The sequence below is a fragment of the Mustelus asterias genome, chromosome 29 (assembly GCF_964213995.1).
Source record: "Mustelus asterias chromosome 29, sMusAst1.hap1.1, whole genome shotgun sequence".
NCBI lineage: Eukaryota > Metazoa > Chordata > Chondrichthyes > Carcharhiniformes > Triakidae > Mustelus > Mustelus asterias.
This window is the reverse complement of record NC_135829.1, coordinates 8,520,765-8,540,733: the sequence shown is the minus strand read 5'-3', so window position 1 is coordinate 8,540,733 and position 19,969 is coordinate 8,520,765. Positions and strand designations below refer to the sequence as shown.

At 46.3% G+C, this 19,969-nt stretch overlaps 1 protein-coding gene across 1 annotated transcript in view; it reads left to right on the top strand.

Moving 5' to 3' along the window:
- LOC144480514 (protein ERGIC-53-like) overlaps window positions 1-19,969 on the top strand; it is a 114,510-nt gene that overhangs the window by 41,201 nt on the left and 53,340 nt on the right. Inside the window, exon 10 of the mRNA XM_078200018.1 lies at window positions 3,784-3,860. Within this exon, the coding sequence (XP_078056144.1) occupies window positions 3,784-3,860 (77 nt within the window). The remainder of the gene's footprint in view (window positions 1-3,783; window positions 3,861-19,969) is intronic.

The following is a 19,969-nucleotide window of genomic DNA, read 5'->3' as shown; positions in this document are numbered from 1 at the left end:
TATTAAACTAAGTCTGTGACAAAGATACTGGCACTGGGTGGCACAGTGGTTAGCACTGCTGCCTCATAGCGTGAGGGACGCGGGTTCGATTCCGGCTTCGGGTGACTGTGTGGAGTTTGCACGTTCTCCTCGTGTCTGCATGGGTTTACTCTAGGTGCCCTGGTTTCCTCCCACGGTCCAAAGATGTGCAGGTTAGGTGGATTGGCCGTGCTAAATTGGTCCTTAGTGTCCCAAGATGTGCAGGTTAGTCTGATGTCAGAGCACCCGGAGGAAAGCCGCGCAGACACGGGGAGAATGTGCAGACTCTGCACAGACAGTGACCCAAGCTGGGAATCGAACCCGGATCCCTGGCGCTGTGAGGCAGCACTAACCACTGTGCCACCGTGCTGCTCTTCACGTTAATGTCTTTACTGGTTCTGCCTCTTTTTTTCTCCCCTGCTCCCCTGCCCATGCATGCCGTAAGTTCTGGGTCAATGTGGTTCCATCGTTATGCCTGGATTCGAACCTGGCGTCATCGCAGGCACGATACTCCATTGTTTGGGTCACCTTTTTAAACTTGGCTGACTCTAAAAGGAACGTCATTGCTGTGGTTTGTCTGGATTGATGTCTGCATCCCTAAAATTGTTTGCTCTATTCCCTGTTTTGTGCTGTTGTCGCTGCCTTTGCCAATGTGGGGGGACTCTGCAATGATTCGCTCCTTTTTGCAGCAGATGTCTTGCAGTAAGAAATCCCAGCTGTGCGTACACTTCAGAACATTGGCAATGAGATCAATCTCCTGTTTCATAGAATCCCTAAAGTGCAGAAGGAGGCCATTCAGTCCATCGATTCTCTGAAAGAGCATCTCACCCAGACCCAGCCCTCTGCCCTATCCCAGTAACCCTGCACATTTTCCATGTCCAATCCACCTAACCTACACATCTTTGGACACTAAGGGACAATTTAGCATGGCCAATCCACCTAACCTGCAGTTCTTTGGACACTAAGGGGCAATTTAGCATGGCCAATCCACCTAACCTACACATCTTTGGACACTAAGGGGCAATTTAGCATGGCCAATCCACCCAACTTGCACATCTTTGGACACTAAGGCGCAATTTAGCATGGCCAGTCCACCCAACTTGCACATCTTTGGACACTAAGGCGCAATTTAGCATGGCCAGTCCACCCAACTTGTACATCTTTGGACACTAAGGGGCAATTTAGCTTGGCCAATCCACCTAATCTGCACATGTTTGGACACTAATAGGCAATTTAGCATGGCCAATCCACCTAATCTGCACATGTTTGGACACTAATGGGCAATTTAGCATGGCCAATCCGCCTCGCCTAATCTGCACATTTTTGGACACGTAAGGGTGATTTAACATGGCCTATCCACCCAACCTACAAACCTTTGGCCGTTAAGGGACAGTTTAACATGGCCAGTCCACCTAGCCAGCACATTTTTCGGACTGTGGCAGGAAACCGGAGCACCCGGAGGAAACCCACAGCGAGAACGTTCAAATTCCACACAGACGGTCACCCGAGCTGGGAATCGAACCCAGGTCCCTGGCTTGATGGCATATCTTCAGGGAAGAGGGAGAGAGAAAGAGGCAGAGAGGTTAGAGATGGAATTCCCTGAAGGTGTGCAAAATGAAAATGAGCAAAATCTGTGTTTTACCATGAAGCTTTTTTTGTTTGATGGATCAATGTGTTGTATCTTGTTGAGGTACAGATGTTAGACACAGCTGAGGCTATGTTTAGACACTTGATAGCAGAGGTATCCCTTCAGTTACTATTCCACACGGAGCACCCGAGGACCTTAACTCTGCCTCTGCCTTTTTCAAAGGGTGGGTAAGATGATTAGAATCTTGGAGAGAGAAAAGCAGTTGAATTTTATATTCCACCTTGGAACACCGAAAGAGCTGCGACCACCTTTAATCCTCTGGGTTACCTTTGAGGCAATCATGTTACTTAAACACTGCAAAAAAAAGAGGAAATTTCAGGATATTGAGATAAGAATTCGCTCATAAATCCGTTATTTACTAAATAATCTCCTGTGGCACATTTTCCTTGATTTGTGTAATTATTCTATACTGGACACACGTGTCACCAATCCAGTGCTGCTTCTGCAAAGGATTATCCTGAATATTCTATCTTATTTGTATATCTCGGCAGCCCCCGTTCTAAGAGGCTTTGTGTCGGGGATTACGGAGATTATAATTTACGATTCGAGAGAATGAGCATTATATGACTGAATACACACACACGCACACACATAAACACACACGCACGAGATTCATGTTTAATATATTTGTATTTGGGTTTTTGTTTTAACTCCCTCAAACAATAATGAGTCGCTGTGAAAGGTGCATAAAGGAGCGCGCGATCTCATAGAATCCCTACAGTGCGGAAGGAGGCCATTCGGCCCATCAAGCCTGCACCGACAGCAGTCCCATCCAGGCGTGTGGCGACTCAGGGATTCTCATAGTGACTTCACTGCGGTGTTAACGTAAGCCCACTTGTGACACTAATAAATAAACTAAACTGAACTAAAGAGAGAGGAAGGATTTAGCCATGAGGACGGAACATGTGCATCCAAAGCCTCTCGGGGGCTGGGCGGGTGGAGAAGTGCGATGTATAATGAACGTATGAGGGATGGTTGAGGATCTGCCCTCGTTGGAGTTTTGAAGGATGAGGGGGGGGATCTTATTGAAACTTACAGGATACTGCGAGGCCTGGATAGAGTGAACGTGGAGAGGATGTTTCCACTAGTAGGAAAAACTAGAACCAGAGGGCACAACCTCAGGCTAAAGGGATGATCCTTTAAAACAGAGATGAGGAGGAATTTCTTCAGCCAGAGAGTGATGAATCTGTGGAACTCTTTGCCACAGAAGGCTGTGGAGGCCAGGTCATTGAGTGTCTTTAAGACAGAGATAGATAGGTTCTTGATTAATAAGGGGATCAGGGGTTGTGGGGAAAAAGCAGGAGAATGGGGATGAGAAAAATATGAGCCATGATTGAATGGCGGAGCAGACTCGATGGGCCGAGTGGCCTAATTCTGCTCCTATGTCTTATGTTCTTATAAAGTCAGTGAACTAAGTAATTTAAATGCTTAATTGCTGATGCCACACATATTGCTAGGGTTTCACTGTTTCCCCACGGCTGTTTCTAAAAGGGAAAGTAAAAGTTTATTCATTAGTCACAAGGAAGGCTTACATTCACACTGCAATGAAATTACTGTGAAAATTCCCTAGTCGCCACACTCCGGCGCCTGTTCGGGTACACTGAGAGAGAATTTAGCATGACCGGTGCACCCAACCAGCACATCTTTGGATTGCGGGAGGAAACCGGAGCACCCGGAGGAAACCTACGCAGACACGGGGAGAACGTGCAGACTCCACACAGACAGTGACCCAAGCCGGGAATCGAACCCGGGCCCCTGAGGCAGCAGTGCTAACCACTGTGCCACCTCATGCTAAATTGGGGTCCTCAAACCTTTGCGGTGATGACATTAGAAGCACGGGTGTCTGCCTATTTTTATTATTCACTCGGGTGTTGCTGTGAAGGCTAACATTTATTTTCCCTCCCACTTTGATCTGGAGAAGCTGATGGGTGCTGGGTTACTCCCTGAACTGTGGAATTCCGCGCTGTGTAGTTACTGCGTGTAGTCTGTGGATTGAGGATTGAAGCAACAATTCGGATGATTCCCATTGCTTTGCAGTGTGTGACTGAGGAAACTTGGCTTTGCTTGACAAACCGCAGACAATATCCCTCTAGCTTCAATGTGTCTTTGTTTGATAGGATGGCGATGGTCCCCAAAGCTTGCCGCTGGTGCTGAATGGTCAGAAGCAGATGATTCAACAGGTGCAAGAGATAAGGTACCCATCATCTTTCTGTTATGGATGGAATGCATCTCCGGGTAGAACAGGGAATGAGTTGGAGCTTGAATCCCGGGAAGCAGTGAAAGCGGAGTAGAACATCATCCTAGGATCCCCACAGTGCAGAAGGAAGCCATTCGGCCCATCGAGTCTGCACTGACTCTCTGACAGAGAATCTTACCTAGGCCCTCACCACCGCCCTCTCCCCGTAACCTCACACATTTAGCATGGCCAATTCTTCTAACCTACCCATCTTTGGACACTAAGAGGCAATGTAGCATGGCCAATCCACTTAACCCGCACATCTTTAGACACTAAGGGGCAATTTAGCATGGCCAATTCACCTAACCTACACATCTTTGGAGACTAAGGCGCAATTTAGCATGGCCAATCCATCTAACCTGCACATCTTGGAACATTAAGGGGCAATTTAGCATGGCCAATCCATCTAACCTGCACATCTTGGAACACTAAGGGGCAATTTAGCATGGCCAATCCACCTAACCCACATATCTGTGGAGTGTGGGAGGAAACCGGAGCACCCAGAGGAAACCCACGCAGACACGGGGAGAACATGCAAACTCCACACAGACAATCACCCAAGGCCGGAATTGAACCCGGGTCCCTGGCACTGTGAGGCAGCAGTGCTAACCACTGTGCCACCATACCGCCCATCATCTCGAATGATCCGTATCTTTGGAAACTTTAACCTTCCGACCATTACAATCCCCTCAAAGACCAATAACTTTTTTTTTAAAAAGAGATTTGAATTCCCAGTGGACAGACTCAAAGATTGCTCAAGATTTTACATTTTCAAACTTTTACTCTACATACCAAAAGCAACATGACTAAACGTTATGTTTCTAAATTCTTTCATGGGATGACGATGTTGCTGACAGAAGATGTCATGGAATAAAAGCCAAAGGGAGTGGTGAGCTCTATCTTCTCTCCACAGATGCTGTCAGACCTGCTGAGATTTTCCAGCATTCTCTGTTTGCGTTTCAGATTCCAGCATCCGCAGTAATTTGCTTTTGCCAAGTGTTCATAGTAAAGAAACAAAACACTTGTCTAGGGCGAGTGTGACTGCTGGAATAGTGGCCCGCTCTCTCCGAAAACAAAAACATAAAATAAACAGATTCAAACGGGAGTTTGGCCAAGAAAAAAGACACGCAATGGGGGACAGGGTTTACGAACTGGAATTGTTGAACTCAGTGTTGAGTCAAAAGGCTGTAAAGTGCCTAATCGAAAGATGAGGTGTTGTTCCTCGAACTTGCCTTGAACTTCACTGGGACGCTGCAGTAGGCCAAGGACAGAGCTCTCAGCAAGAAAGCAAGGTGGCGAATTAAAATGGCATGGACCCAAAGCTCAGGGTCATGTTGTCGTACGAAGAGAGATTGAACAGTTTAGGCCTATACTCTCTGGAATTTAGAAGAATGAGGGGAGATCAAATTGAGGAATACAAGATGATAAAGGGTATGGATAAAGTAGACGTGGAGCGGATGCTTCCTCTTGTGGGGCATTCTCGGACGAGAGGTCATAGTCTGAGGATAAGGGGTAGCAAATTTAAAACAGAGTTGAGGAGAAACTACTTCTCCCAAAGGGTTGTGAATCTGTGGAATTCGCTCCCCCAAAGTGCGGTGGATGCTGGGACAGTGAGTAAATTTAAGGAGGAGTTAGACAGATTTTTAATTGGGAATGGGTTGAAGGGTTATGGGGAGAAGGCAGGAAAATGGGGATGAGGAACATATCAGCCATGATCGAATGACGGAGCAGACTGGATGGGCCGAATGGTCTAATTCTGCTCCTATATCTTATGAACTTATAGACTGACTTGAGGTGTTCCGCAAAGTGTCGACCCAATCTGCATTTGATCTCCCCAGTGCGTTATGAGTAGCAAAGATAGTGTACTAAATTGAAAGAGATACAAGTAAAGTCATAGAGGTTTACAGCATGGAAACAGGCCCTTCGGCCCAACTTGCCCATGCCGGCCTTTTTTTTAAAACCCCTAAGCTAGTCCCAATTGCCAGCATTTGGCCCATATCCCTCTCTACCCATCTTACGCATGTAATTGTCTAAATGCTTTTTAAAAGACAAAATTGTATCTGCCTCGATTCCTGCCTCTGGCAGCTCGTTCCAGACACTCACCATCCTCTGTGTGAAAAAATTGCTCCTCTGGACCCTTTTGTATCTCTCCCCTCTCACCTTAAATCTATGCCCTCTAGTTTTAGACTCCCCTACCTTTGGGAAAAGATATTGACTTTCTAGCTGATCTATGTCTCTCATTTTTTATAGACCTCTATAAGGTCACCCCTCAGCCTTCTGCGCTCCAGAGAAAAAAGTCCCAGTCTATCCAGCCTCTCCTTTCAACTCAAACCATCAAGTCCCGGTAGCATCCTAGTAAATCTCTTCTGCACTCTTTCTAGTTTAATAATATCCTTTCTATAATAGGGTGACCAGAACTGTACACAGTATTTCAAGTGTGGCCTTACCAATGTCTTGTACAACTTCAACAAGACGTCCCAACTCCTGTATTCAATGTTCTGACCAATGAAACCAAGCATGCCAAATGCCTTCTTCACCACTCTGTCCACCTGTGACTCCACTTTCAAGGAGCTATGAACCTGTAACTCTCTGTAACTCTCCCCAACGCCCTACCATTAACTGAGTAATGGATACATGGATGGGAAAAGTTTAGAGGCAGGCAAATGGGACTAGTTCAGTTCAAGAAACCTGGTCAGCATAGCTCAGTGGTATTATCGCTAGACTATTAATCCAGAAACTCAGCTAATGTTCTGGGAACCCGGATTCGAATCCCGCCACGGCAAATGGTGGAATTTGAATTCAGTAAAACAATATTTGGAATTAACAATCTACTGGTGACCATGAAACCATTATCGATTGTTGGAAAAACCCACCTGGTTCACTAATGTGAACCAGATATGGGCCAAACGCGGGCAATTGGGACTAGCTTGCCATAGAGTTATAGAGGTTTACAGCGTGGAAACAGGCCCTTCGGCCCAACTTGTCCATAACGCCCTTTTTATTTCAACTCCTAAGCTACTCCCAATTGCCCGCATTTGGCCCATATCCCTCTATACCCATCTTACCCATGTAACTGTCTAAATGGTTTTTAAAAGACAAAATTGTACCTACCTCTACTACTACCTCTGGCAGCTCGTTCCAGACATTCAACGCCCTCTGAGTGAAAAGATTGCCCCTCTGGACCCTTTTGTATCTCTCCCCTCTCACCTTAAACCTATGCCCTCTAGTTTTAGACTCCCCTACCTTTGGGAAGACTATCTAGACTATCTATTGACTATCAGATTGTATCAATAATATTTTCAGATCTGAACTGGAATCAGTAAAGAGCATTTCGTGGAAGATAAAATGCTTTCAACTCTGTGTTGTGTCAGAAGGCCAGAGGCTCTCCCAGTGCTAGACTTTGACCTTCATTGCAGGAGCTGTGGAAAGAAAAAACAAATACCCATAGGCTACAAGTAGCAGACTTCCACTAATGCGGAGCTAACCTTTGAGACTCACCTTTTCAACTAGTCCACAGGGCAGTTTTCTGTCTGCGTTCCCTCCTCCACACCACCATCAGCTTGTCTTCATTTGTTATTCTTTCTGTGGCACACTAAGGCAGAATTTCATCTGTTTCTATGGCTGAGATTTTTTTCCTGGAACACGTTGTTAGTCTGTCGTCAGAGGCTTCGTGGGGTGGGGGTGGTGGGGGGAGTGAAGCGATCTTAGCAAAAAAATTCTAAGTGCCAAACGAGTGTAAAAACAGGAAAGAATCGCGCCCGTTTACTCTGGGCGAGCTCCAAGATGCAATTGTATGGCACTTAGAAAATCAAATGGGGCCAAGTGTGATTCTCGCCAGTAGGGGGAGTGGATGGAGATTATTCACGCCAGGAAGCCGGCTGCTGAGCTGGAGGGGTGCTATTGAGCATGAGCCCCGATCTCCCAGTGCACTGTGTACAAGTACATGCTATGTACAAGAGAAATCAGGCACGAAGCCAGTTTTTCACCTCTCGCCCAATCACAAGCAAGTAAGATTGTCCCCTTATAGCACTCCGCATCAAGCGTGTCTGACCAGGAGTCTCTCCCACTCTTACTGCCAGCCATTGGCGTGTTTCAAAGGATTTGCGGGTTGATATTCAACCTTTGACCGTGTTATGAACGCAACTTCCTTGATTATCAAGTCATGGGGTGGGACTTGAAAACGGAGCTTCTGACTTAGAGGCAGGGACACTAACCCACTGCGCCACAAGATATCCTTGTATTTATGCAGAGCCTTTCACTAATCAAATATCTGAAGGTGCTTGACAGGATTATCAGAAAATAAGATATGATAACGAGCCAGATGAGATGTGAGGGAAGGTGATGTAATCTTAGTTGAAGAGGTACGTTTTATGAAGCAGATGGAGAGGTTGAGGGAGGGAATTCCAGAGCTTGGGGCCCTGAGCAACTGAGAGCACAGATGCCGGTTTTGGAGCGATTAAAATTGCCGATACCTCAGTGATCAGTAATAAAGGTGGACCAATATCGCCAAGGGTTGTGGGACTGATGGAGAGTAGCTTCTTGAGAATTCCACAGATTCACAACCCTTTGGGTGAAGAAGTTCCTCCTCAACTCAGTCTGCTCCCCCTTATTTTGAGACCATGCCCCCTAGTTCTAGTTTCTCCTGTCAGTGGAAACAACCTCCCTGCTTCTATCTTATCTATTCCCCTTCATAATCTGATATGATTCTACAAGACCTCCCCCTCATTCTTCTGAATTCCGATGAGTATAGTCCCAGTCTACTCAGTCTCTCCTCATAAGCCAATCCGGAATCAACTCTGGAATCAACCTAGTGAATCTCCTCTGCACCCCCTCCAGTGCTAGTATATCCTTTCTCAAGTAAGGAGACCAAAACTGTACACAGTGCTCCAGGTGTGGCCTCACCAGCACCTTATACAAAGCCGATAAAGGTTCCTGCAGCAGTTGCGTTGGTCTTTCTGACAGCTTAAATGTGTGCTTGGACACTCATCTTGGCATCAGACAAGCCATCGAGGCTGCAAAGAGCCTGGTTTTGCCTCAGGCAGTTGGCACGGAGAGTGGCTAGGGCGAGTCAAACAAGGACAGCAGAAATGTATATTTTTATATTCGTTCATGGGATGTGGCCATGCCTGGCTGGGCTAGCATTTATTGAGTCAGCTACATTTCTGTGAGTCTGGAGGTGAAAATTAGATTAATAAGGATGATATGCACTGCTGCCTCACAGCGCCAGGAACCCGGGTTCAACCCCGGCCTCGGGTCTGTGCGGAGTCTGCACATTCTCCCCGTGTCTGCGTGGGTTTCCTCCGGGTGCTCCAATTTCCTCCCACAGTCCAAAGACGTGCTGGTTAGGTGGATTGGCCGTGCTAAATTGACCCTAGTGTCAGGGGGATTAAATAAATGAGGTTACGGGAAATAGGGCCTGGGTGGGATTGTGGTCGGTGCAGACTCGATGGGCTGAATGGCCTCCTTCTGCCCTGTTGGGATTCTATGAAAGGTTTACAACTATCAGATTGTGTTGGGAGCTTTTTTCTCCAGAAGAAATAAGAGCCAGATAAAAGAAAGAAGTGTCAACATTACTAGAGATTTGAAAGGGTAAAACTCCAATACCAGTGTATCCAATAGCAAATTCGGGAGAACTTCTTTTTCCAGGGAGTGAGGTGTATGTGGAACTTGGTGCAGTTGAGGTAAATAGCATTTTTGAGAGACATGAGATCGTAAGGAGGAGGAAGCCATGGAAGGTGTGGTTTGGTGGAGAATAAAGTCACAAGTATGAACACTGACATTTTAAAAAATTCATTCATGCATTGTGGGCGTCACTGGCTGGGCCAGCATTTGATGCCCGTCCCTTATTGTCCTTGAACTGAGTGGCTCACTTGGCTATTTCAGTAGTCAGTTAAAAGCCAACCACATTGCTGTGGCTCTGAAGTCACATGTAGGCCAGACCAGGTAAGGATGGCAGATTTCCTTCCCTAAAGGACATTAGTGAACCAGATGGGTATTTCCGACAATGGTTTCATGGTCATCAGTAGATTCTTAATTCCAGATTTTTAAAAAAAATTCAAATTCCACCACCCATCCTGGCAGGATTCGAAACCAGGTCCCCAGAACATTGGCTGACTTTCTGGATTGATAGTTTAACCATAATACCATTAGACCATCGCCAAGATTGATGGAGAGATTTTGTCTTTGCTGCGTGGAGTTGGGAGGGGGTGCGGTGGGTAGATATGGAGTTATCCCATTCTTGGATTCAGTGGCACGGTATTAATTGCAGATTTTTACTGAATTCAAATGTCACCATCTATCGAGGTGGGATTCGAACCCAGGTCCCCAGAGCATTACTCTGGGTCACTGGATTACTAGTCCAGTGGCAATACCATTATACCACTGCCTCCCCTCTAATGGCTTCAGTAAACTCAGGAGTCAGCACGAACAAATTCTTGGATTCTGGGGGTTACATTCCCATACCCTTCAAGGTTTTTACACTTCCCCCACTTTCAAAGGCTTCCTCAAAGCTTCACTCAGTTTCTTTAAGATCCCATCCGTAACAGTGATGCAACTATACCTCTTCACACTCTAACATGTTTGATTTGATTTATTATTGTCACATGTATTAGTATACAGTGAAAAGTATTGTTTCTTGCGCGCTATACAGACAAAGCATCCCATTCATAGAGTACATAGGGAGAAGGAAAGGAGAGGGTGCAGGATATAGTGTTACAATCATAGCTAGGGTGTGGAGAAAGATCAACTTACTATATGGTAGGTCCATTCAAAAGTCTGACAGCAGAAGAAGCTGATCTTGTGTCAATTGGTACATGATCTCAGACTTTTGTATCCTTTTCCCACCGGAAGAAGGTGGAAGAGAACATGTCTATGGCATGTGGGGCCCTTGTATATACTGGCTGCTTTGCCGAGGCAGCGGGAAGTGTAGACACAGTCAATGGATGGGAGGCTGGTTTGCGTGATCGACTGGACTACATTCACGACCCTTTGTAGTTCCTTGCGGTCTTGGGCAGAGCAGGAGCCATACCAAGCTGCGATACATCCGGAAAGGATGCTTTCTAAGTTTTTTAAAAAAGTTTTATTTATTGTTGTCACAAGTAGGCTTACATTAACACTGCAATGAAGTTACTGTGAAAATCCCCTAGTCGCCACACTCCGGTTCGGGTACACTGAGGGAGAATTTAGCACGGCCAATACACCTAACCAGCACGTCTTTCAGACTGTGGGAGGAAACTGGCATACCCGGAGGAAACCCACACAGACATGGGGAGAACGTGCAGACTCCGCACAGACAGTGACCCAAGCTGGGAATCAAACCCAGGTCCCTGGCGCTGTGAAGCAGTAGTGCTAACCACTGTGCCACCGTGCCACTCACCATACTATGGTGCATCTGGTAAACAACAATATTAATGGGTGCATAGAATAGAATCATAGAATTACAACAGTGCAGAAGGAGGCCATTTGGCCTATTTAGTCTTCACTGACCACAATTCCACCCAGGCCCGATTCCCTTAACTCCTCATTTTTAGCCTGCTAATCCACCTGACAACTAGGGTTAATTTATCATAGCCAATCAACTTAACCTGCATTTATTTATTAGAATGGCCAATGCACCTAACCAGCACGTCTTTTGAACTGTGGGAGGAAACCAGAGCACCCGGAGGAAACCCACGCAGACACGGGGAGAAGGTGCAAACTCCGCACAGACAGTGACCCAAGCCGGGAATTGAACCCGGGTCCCCAGCGCTGTGAGGCAGCAGCGCTAACCACTGTGCCACCGTGCCGCTTAAAAAAAAAAATGTGCTGGGATAGAGTATTTGTGTTCCACGTAAATGTCCATCATTAACTTTGTGTTTGCATTTTCTGTGGAGATGCAGTAGATGGTGACAAAGCATTGAACAGTAGTGGGCAGGAGGCAGGAATCTATGTTTTGGTCTTGTACAGCTACACTCAGTGGTCAGTGAGATTGTGCGGTGCGTTTTGCTGCGCCTGGGTTTCAGCTGTGTCTCAGTTTGTGTGAGGCGCTGTGAGTGAGTGCCAGCGGGTGTGGAAGTTAGATTCGCGTCTATTAATGTGTCAGAAAAATCTTAGACCGGAAGAGACCTTTCAAATTCACTACAACTGTGCCCGCTTCTCTAATCCCCCTCACCCCCACCTCTCTGCTTTTTCCCTCGCACTCTCTTTCTTTAAGCTTTTTAAAAAATACTTATCTCTTTTAAAACATGCTGGGTGGCACAGTGGTTAGCACTGCTGCCTCACAGTGCCAGGGACCCGGGTTCGATTCTTGGCTCGGGTCACTGTCTGTGCGCAGTCTGCACGTCCTCCCCATTTCTGCGTGGGTTTCTTCCGGGTGTTCCGGTTTCCTCCCACAGTCCGAAAGACGTGCTGCTTAGGTGCATTGGCCGTGCTAAATTCTCCCTCTAGTGCCCCAGGATGTTTGGTTAGAGGGATTGGCGGGGTAAATGTGTGGGGTTGCGGAGATAGGGGATTGGGTGGGATCAGTGCCGGATTTAGGCATAAGCTAAACAAGCTACAGCTTAGGGCCTCACAATCCGCAGGGGCCTCACAAAATTTCAGAAGGTTTACAATGAAGAGAACATTTAAGAGCGGATACCAGAAAAGAAAAAGAAAGCACCAGCTTGAAGAGCAACTCAAAAAATTACCAAAATTACCAAAATCTATGAGAGAGATCAAGCCACCCAAATGATAAATATGTAATCAGTAAATGCATTCATTTGAAAATAATTTGTATTTTTCACTTTAAATACCTTACTATTAAATAATTAAAAGGAATAATTATGTTTTCAATTTTTTTGTGGGGACCCAAGGTCCTGTTTTGGGACGCACCTTTGTGAGACCTTTTGGTGTAATTGTTTAACAAGGGGCCTCCAAGCTTTATGTAGCTTAGGGCCTCAGCAAGTCTAAATCCGGCACTGGGTGGGATTGTGGTCGGTGCAGACTCGATGGGCCGAATGGCCTCTTTCTGCACTGTAGGGATTCTATGAATTTTATGTTCTGGATTTTCTTTCCAAAATAGCTAACTCTCCTGGCCTGTCCTTTTGTTTTGATTTGATTTGATTTATTATTGTCACATGTATTAGCATACAGTGAAAAGTATTGTTTCTTGCGTGCTATAGAGACAAAGCATACCGTTCATAGAGAAGGAAAGAAGAGAATGCAGAATGTAGCGTTACAGTCATAGCCGGGGTGTAGAGAAAGATCAACTTAGTGCGAGTAAAGGTCCATTCAAAAGTCTGACAGCAGCAGGGAAGAAGCTGTTCTTGAGTCGGTCGGTACGTGTCCTCAGACTTTTGTTCTTTTTCCCGAAGGAAGAAGGTGGAAGAGAGAATCTCTGGGGTGCGTGGGGGTCCTTAATTATGCTGGCTGCTTTTCCGAGGCAGCGGGAAGTGTAGACAGAGTCAATAGGTGGGAGGCTGGTTGGGTGATGACCTTAATATTCAACCCTCACGAAGAACTTATTTTCCCTTATCTATACCTCGTCATTTGGAACACTTTATTAAGTTTAGTTTCTTTATTAGTGTCACAAGTTGGCTTACATTAACACTGCAATGAAATTACTGTGAAACTCCCCTAGTCGCCACACTCTGGCGCCTGTTCGGGCACGCTGAGGGGGAATTTAGCACGGCCAATGCACCCTAACCAGCACGTCTTTCATACTGTGGGAGGAAACCGGAGCACCCGGAGGAAACCCGCGCAGACACAGGGGAGAATGTACAGACTCTACACAGACAGTGACCCAAGCCGGGAATCGAACCCGGGTCCCTGGCGCTGTGAGGCAGCAGTGCTAACCACTGTGCCACCGTGCCGTCTCCCAGATCTATCAGATCTCCATCAGATCTCTGGTTGCACGACTGTGTTCCTTTTAACTGAAGTCCCTCATCTGTGGCAATACCTTAGTCAATTCCTTCTCTACCCATGTTGAAGTGAGGGCTTTCTCTCAGCTGCTAAATATTGAACTGAACAGCTAAGCACAAAGACTCGCGAAAGACAGTGTGCTGGATAAAGATGTTCTTTATTGACCAACGCGTGCTGGGAGAAAGGCAGCCCGACACGTAAACTCCTTTCTGAAGTTTACAGTGTCAAAACGGTTATACATTTTCATAAGTTCAATTCTCCTGTCTATCCTGTCATCCTAACTGGATGCGCCAATCGCATTGGCACACATTTACCTTGGCCACTTGCATCCTACCTTCTAGCAGAATTAGGAATTCATTGGTCTATGGGACTCGGATGTTCCAACCCACTGTTGCTAAGCAACTTCACTTACGTACATCCGTAAAGTTCAAAAGTTGCTTTCCCACCAAGTACCACAGAGTTGTGAAGGTGACGTTCCCACTTTGACAAAGGGTCATCTGGACTCGAAGCGTCAGCTCTTTTGTCTCCTTACAGATGCTGCCAGACCTGCTGAGATTTTCCAGCTTTTTGTCTTTTGGTTGATGTTCCCACTGTCTCGTTCTGCTTCATTTTCAGTAAGAACATAAGAACATAAGAAATAGGAGCAGGAGTAGGCCATCTAGCCCCTCGAGCCTGCCCCGCCATTCAATAAGATCATGGCTGATCTGACGTGGATCAGTACCACTTACCCGCCTGATCCCCATAACCCTTAATTCCCTTACCGCTCAGGAATCCGTCCATCCGCGCTTTAAACATATTCAGGAGAAGGAACTGAATACTTTATATACATTGTGAACACGTCTAGTCACTGTCTAAAGTATGAGAATGTACACCCTCTTTCGACTTTCTTCTGATAACATAGTTGTATTCTGTGGTTTATTGTTGCCAAAGAATGTGTCCTGTCTGGTTTAACTCTCTTCCCATTATGCTCCAGAGTAGTTTGCATTTTAGCCAAGTTACACAATTCAAAAAATTATTGTTTAAATCTAAAGTACATGTTTAATTTCCATAGCAGTAGTTATGTAAGTGTCTCTGCAAGTAGTACGTTTATATAAAATAAATATAAGGCACGTTGTGGTCCTTAGTCTGAGTTAATTTCCCCCGTTTAGCAATTTCATTAGTTTTTAAACCCCAGGATTTTCTCTAACACATCTCCAGGGCCGTTAAGATAACCACAGCTAGAAACTGTTGGGACTCTGCCCTTGTCAATTGAGATTTCTCTTCGTCTGCAAGAGCTGCCTTCAGGGGTACGCAGGACGATAAACAGCCTCGAGCACACTGCATATTCCAGTTTAAAAATTACTTCAGTTCAGGTGAGGAAAACTAAACACAGCTTGGAAAACCTGGCTGGCGTAGAATGCACAAAAACTGGCCAAACTGGTTCATGAGAGTTTGCACATTCTCCCCGTAACTGCGTGGCTTTCCTCCGGGTGCTCCGGTTTCCTCCCACACTCCAAAGATGTGCGGGTTAGGTGTATTGGCCGTGCTAAATTGCCCCTTAGTGTCAAAAGGATTAGCAGGGTAAATACAAGAGGTTATGGGGATAGGGCCTGGGTGGGATTGTTGACAGTCCAGGCTTGATGGGCCGAATGGCCTCCTCCTGTACTGTAGTGATTCTATGAGGGCAGGCAGTATTGTCACTCGACCCAGGGTCATGCGTTGGGGGGTCGAATCCCACCACGGCAGATGGTGAAATCTGCATTTGGTCAACAGCTGGAACTAAAAATCTAAATTCAATAAAAATTATCTGGAATTAAGAATCTACTGATGACCATGAAACCATTGTCGGAAAAACCCATCTGGTTCACTAATGTCCTTTAGGGAAGGAAATCTGCCGTCCTTACCTGGTCTGGCCTACATGTGACTCCAGAGCCACAGCAATGTGGTTGACTCTCAACTGCCCTCTGAAATGGCCTGGAAAGCCACTCAGTTCAAGGGCAACTAAGGATGGGCAACAAATGCTGGCCCAGCCAGCAATGTCCACATTGCATGAATCAATATGTCAGGATTGCATGTCAGGATTGCAGGATTGAATATGTCACATTGCATGAACGGATATGTCAGGAGATACTGGATAGGTGCAGGAAAAATAGGGTTGTTGTCGTGGGAGACTTCAATTTCCCTGGTATAGACTGGAAATCGCTGAGAGCTGGGACTCTGAATGGGGAGGAATTTGCAAAATGCGTACAGGAGGGTTCTTTGGAACAATATGTAGATAGCCCGACTAGAGAGGGGGCTATAATGGACCTAGTACTGGGGAATGAGCCCGGTCAGGTCTTCAAAGTTTCGGTAGGGGAACATGTGGCAAATAGTGACCACAATTCTGTTAGCTTTAGGATAGTGATGGAAAAGGATGAGTGGTGTTGGATTGGGGGAAGGCTAACTTTAGTGGGATTAGGCAGAAATTGGCAGCTCTTGATTGGGAGAGGCTGTTTGAGGGTAAATCCACATCTGGCATGTGGGAGTCTTTTAAGGAACAGTTGTTAGGGCTGCAGGACAGGCATGTGCCTGTAAAAAAGAAGGATAGGAAGGGTAGGATTCGAGAACCGTGGATAACCAGGGAAATTGAGGGACTGGTCAAAAAGAAAAGAGAGGCGTATGTTAGGTCCAGCCAGCTAAAAACGGAGGGAGCTCTGGAGGAGTACAAAGAAAGTAGGAAAGAACTCAAATGGGGAATTAGAAGGGCAAAAAGGGGTCACGAAATGTCCTTGGCAGACAGGATTAGGAGAATCCCAAGGCATTTTATTCATACGTTAGGAACAAAAGGGTTGTCAGGGAAAAAATCGGACCTCTCAGGGACAAAAGTGGGGAATTATGCTTGGAGCCCAAAGAAGTAGGGGAGATCCTAAATGAATACTTTGCGTCGGTATTCACAAAGGAGAGGGATGTGTTGACTGGGAGTGTCTCGGAGGGGAGTGTTGAACCGTTGGAGAAAATCTCCATTACAAGGGAGGAAGTGTGAGGTTTGTTAGAGAATATAAAGACTGACAAATCCCCAGGGCCTGATGGAATCTATCCAAGGCTGCTCAGGGAAACGAGAGATGAAATCGCTGGGCCTCTGACGCAAATCTTTGTCTCGTCACTGGACGCAGGTGAGGTCCCAGAGGATTGGAGGATAGCTAATGTGGTCCCGTTATTTAAGAAGGGTGGGAAGGATAACCCGGGTAATTATAGGTCAGTGAGCTTGACGTCCGTGGTGGGGAAGTTGTTGGAGAAGATTCTTAGAGATAGGATGTATGCGCATTTAAAAAGGAATAAACTCATTAACGATAGTCAGCATGGTTTTGTGAGAGGGAGGTCATGCCTCACTAACCTGGTGGAGTTTTTTGAAGAAGTGACCAAAATGGTTGACGAGGGAAGGGCCGTGGATGTCGTCCATATGGACTTTAGTAAAGCGTTTGACAAAGTCCCTCATGGTAGGCTGGTGAAAAAGGTTGGATCTCATGGGATAAAGGGGGAGGTGGCTAGATGGGTGGAGAACTGGCTTGGTCACAGAAGACAGAGGGTGGTAGTGGAAGGGTCTTTTTCCGGCTGGAGGCCTGTGACTAGTGGTGTTCCGCAGGGCTCTGTATTGGGACCTCTGCTGTTTGTGATTTATATAAACGATCTGGAAGAAGGTGTAACTGGGGTGATCAATATGTTTGCGAACGACACAAAATTGGCAGGACTTGCAGATAGTGAGGAGCATTGTCAGAAGCTACAGAAGGATATAGATAGGCTGGAAATTTGGGCAAAGAAATGACAGATGGAGTTCAATCCTGATAAATGCGAAGTGATGCATTTTGGTAGAAATAATGTAGGGAGGAGCTATACGATAAATGGCAGAACATTAAAGGGTGTAGATACGCAGAGGGACCTGGGTGTGCAAGTCCACAGATCCTTGAAGGTGACGTCACAGGTGGAGAAGGTGGTGAAGAAGGCATATGGCATGCTTGCCTTTATAGGACGGGGCATAGAGTATAAAAGTTGGGGTCTGATGTTGCAGATGTATAGAACGTTGGTTCGGCCGCATTTGGAATACTGCGTCCAGTTCTGGTCGCCACACTACCAGAAGGACGTGGAGGCTTTGGAGAGAGTACAGAGGAGGTTTACTAGGATGTTGCCTGGTATGGAGGGGCTTAGTTATGAGGAGAGATTGGGTAAACTGGGGTTGTTCTCCTTGGAAAGACGGAGGATGAGGGGAGACTTAATAGAGGTGTATAAAATTATGAGAGGCATGGATAGGGTGAACGGTGGGAAGCTTTTCCCCAGGTCGGTGGTGACGTTCACGAGGGGTCATAGGTTCAAGGTGAAGGGGGGGAGGTTTAACACAGATATCAGAAGGACATATTTTACACAGAGGGTGGTGGGGGCCTGGAATGCGCTGTCAGGCAAGGTGGTGGAGGCGGACACACTGGAAACGTTTAAGACTTATCTAGACAGCCATATGAACAGAGTGGGAATGGAGGGATACAAAAGAATGGTATAGTTTGGACCAGGGAGCGGCATGGGCTTGGAGGGCCGAAGGGCCTGTTCCTGTGCTATATCGTTCTTTGTTCTTTGTTCTTTGAATCTTTTAAAATGTCAGTGTTCATATTCGTCACTTTATTCTCCACATCAACCATAGCTTCCTACACCTTTCTATCTCATATCTCCCCCAAACGCCATTTAGCTCAACCACGCCTTGTGGTAGCCAATTCCAATTCTCATCGCTCCCTGGATAAAGAAGGTCTCCCGAATTCTCGACTGGACTTATTAGTAACTGCCTTATATTGATGTTTTGATCTCAATGAGTGGGTAACATCTTTTACCCAATCAAACCCTTTGGTAATCTTCAAGTTTAAAGTTTTTTTGAAGTCTATTTATTAGTGTCACAAGTAGGCTTACATTAACACTGCAGTGAAGTTACTGTGAAAATCCCCTAGTCGCCACACTCAGGCGCCTGTTTGGATATACTGAGGGAGAATCTAGCACGGCCAATGCATCTAACCAGCACGTCTTTTGCACTGTGGGAGAAAACCAAAGCACCGGAGGAAGCCCACGGGGAGAACGTGCAAAGTCCACACAGGTTGTCACCCAAGGCACGGTGGCACAGTGGTTAGCACTGCTGCCTCACAGCGCCAGGGACCCAGGTTCAATTCCGATCTCGGGTCACTGTCTGTGTGGAGTCTGTATGTTCTCCCTGTCTCTGCGTGGGTTTCCTCCGGATGTTCCAGTTTCCCCCCACAATCTAAACATGTGTGGCTTAGGTTGATTGGCCATGCTAAATTCCCCCTTCGTGTCAGCAATGTAAAAATGTGGGTCACGGGGGATAGGTTCTGGGATTGTTGTCGGTGCAGGCCTGATGGGCCAAATGGCCTTCTTCTGCACAGTAGGGATTCTGTGATTCAAGCCCGGATCCCTGGTGCTGTGGGGCAGCAGTGCTGACCACTGTGCCATCTGAGTCTTGCCTCTTCTAGCGAAAAGTGCCCCTGCCTATACAACCCGATAGTTCAGTAAGAAGTCTCTCAACACTAGGTTAAAGTCCAACAGGTTTATTTGGAATCACGGGCTTTCGGAGCGCTGGTCCTTCATCAGGTGAGTTACTCACCTGATGAAGGACCAGCGCTCCGAAAGCTCGTGATTCCATAATAAACCTATTGGACTTTAACCTGGTGTCGTGAAGCTTCTTACTGTGCCCACCCCAATCCAACGCCGGCATCTCCACCTCATGGCAGCCTGATAGATGTACCCTTTCAATTCTGTTATCATCCTTATAAATCTAATTTGCATCTTCACAAGAGCCTCTTCATATAATTTCATTGCATTTGATGCCAAAGTCAGTTCACATTAAGCCTTTCCACCCCCTCCTTTCCCGAGCCGCATTACAGAGGCTAGGCTATCATTCTGTTCTCAGTTGAAGTGAAGTATGTGGCACCGGGTGCACAAGCCTGCAAGAGGACCACTTGTTGTGCAAAATCAGCTTCCATTAAATGAAAGCGTTACTTGCTGGTGTCACTAATGTAGGTCACCTTGTAATGAGGCGTGTAGCAAACTTCACGCCAAGTAAAAATAGAACTTGGAGAAGTTACACTTGAGTTCTGGTGAAGAGAAATCATTAGTTTCAAGGGTTTAAGTGAGAATTACCCACCAATAATTGGGATCAAGTGCTATTCTGCTTTTGTCCAATTGTA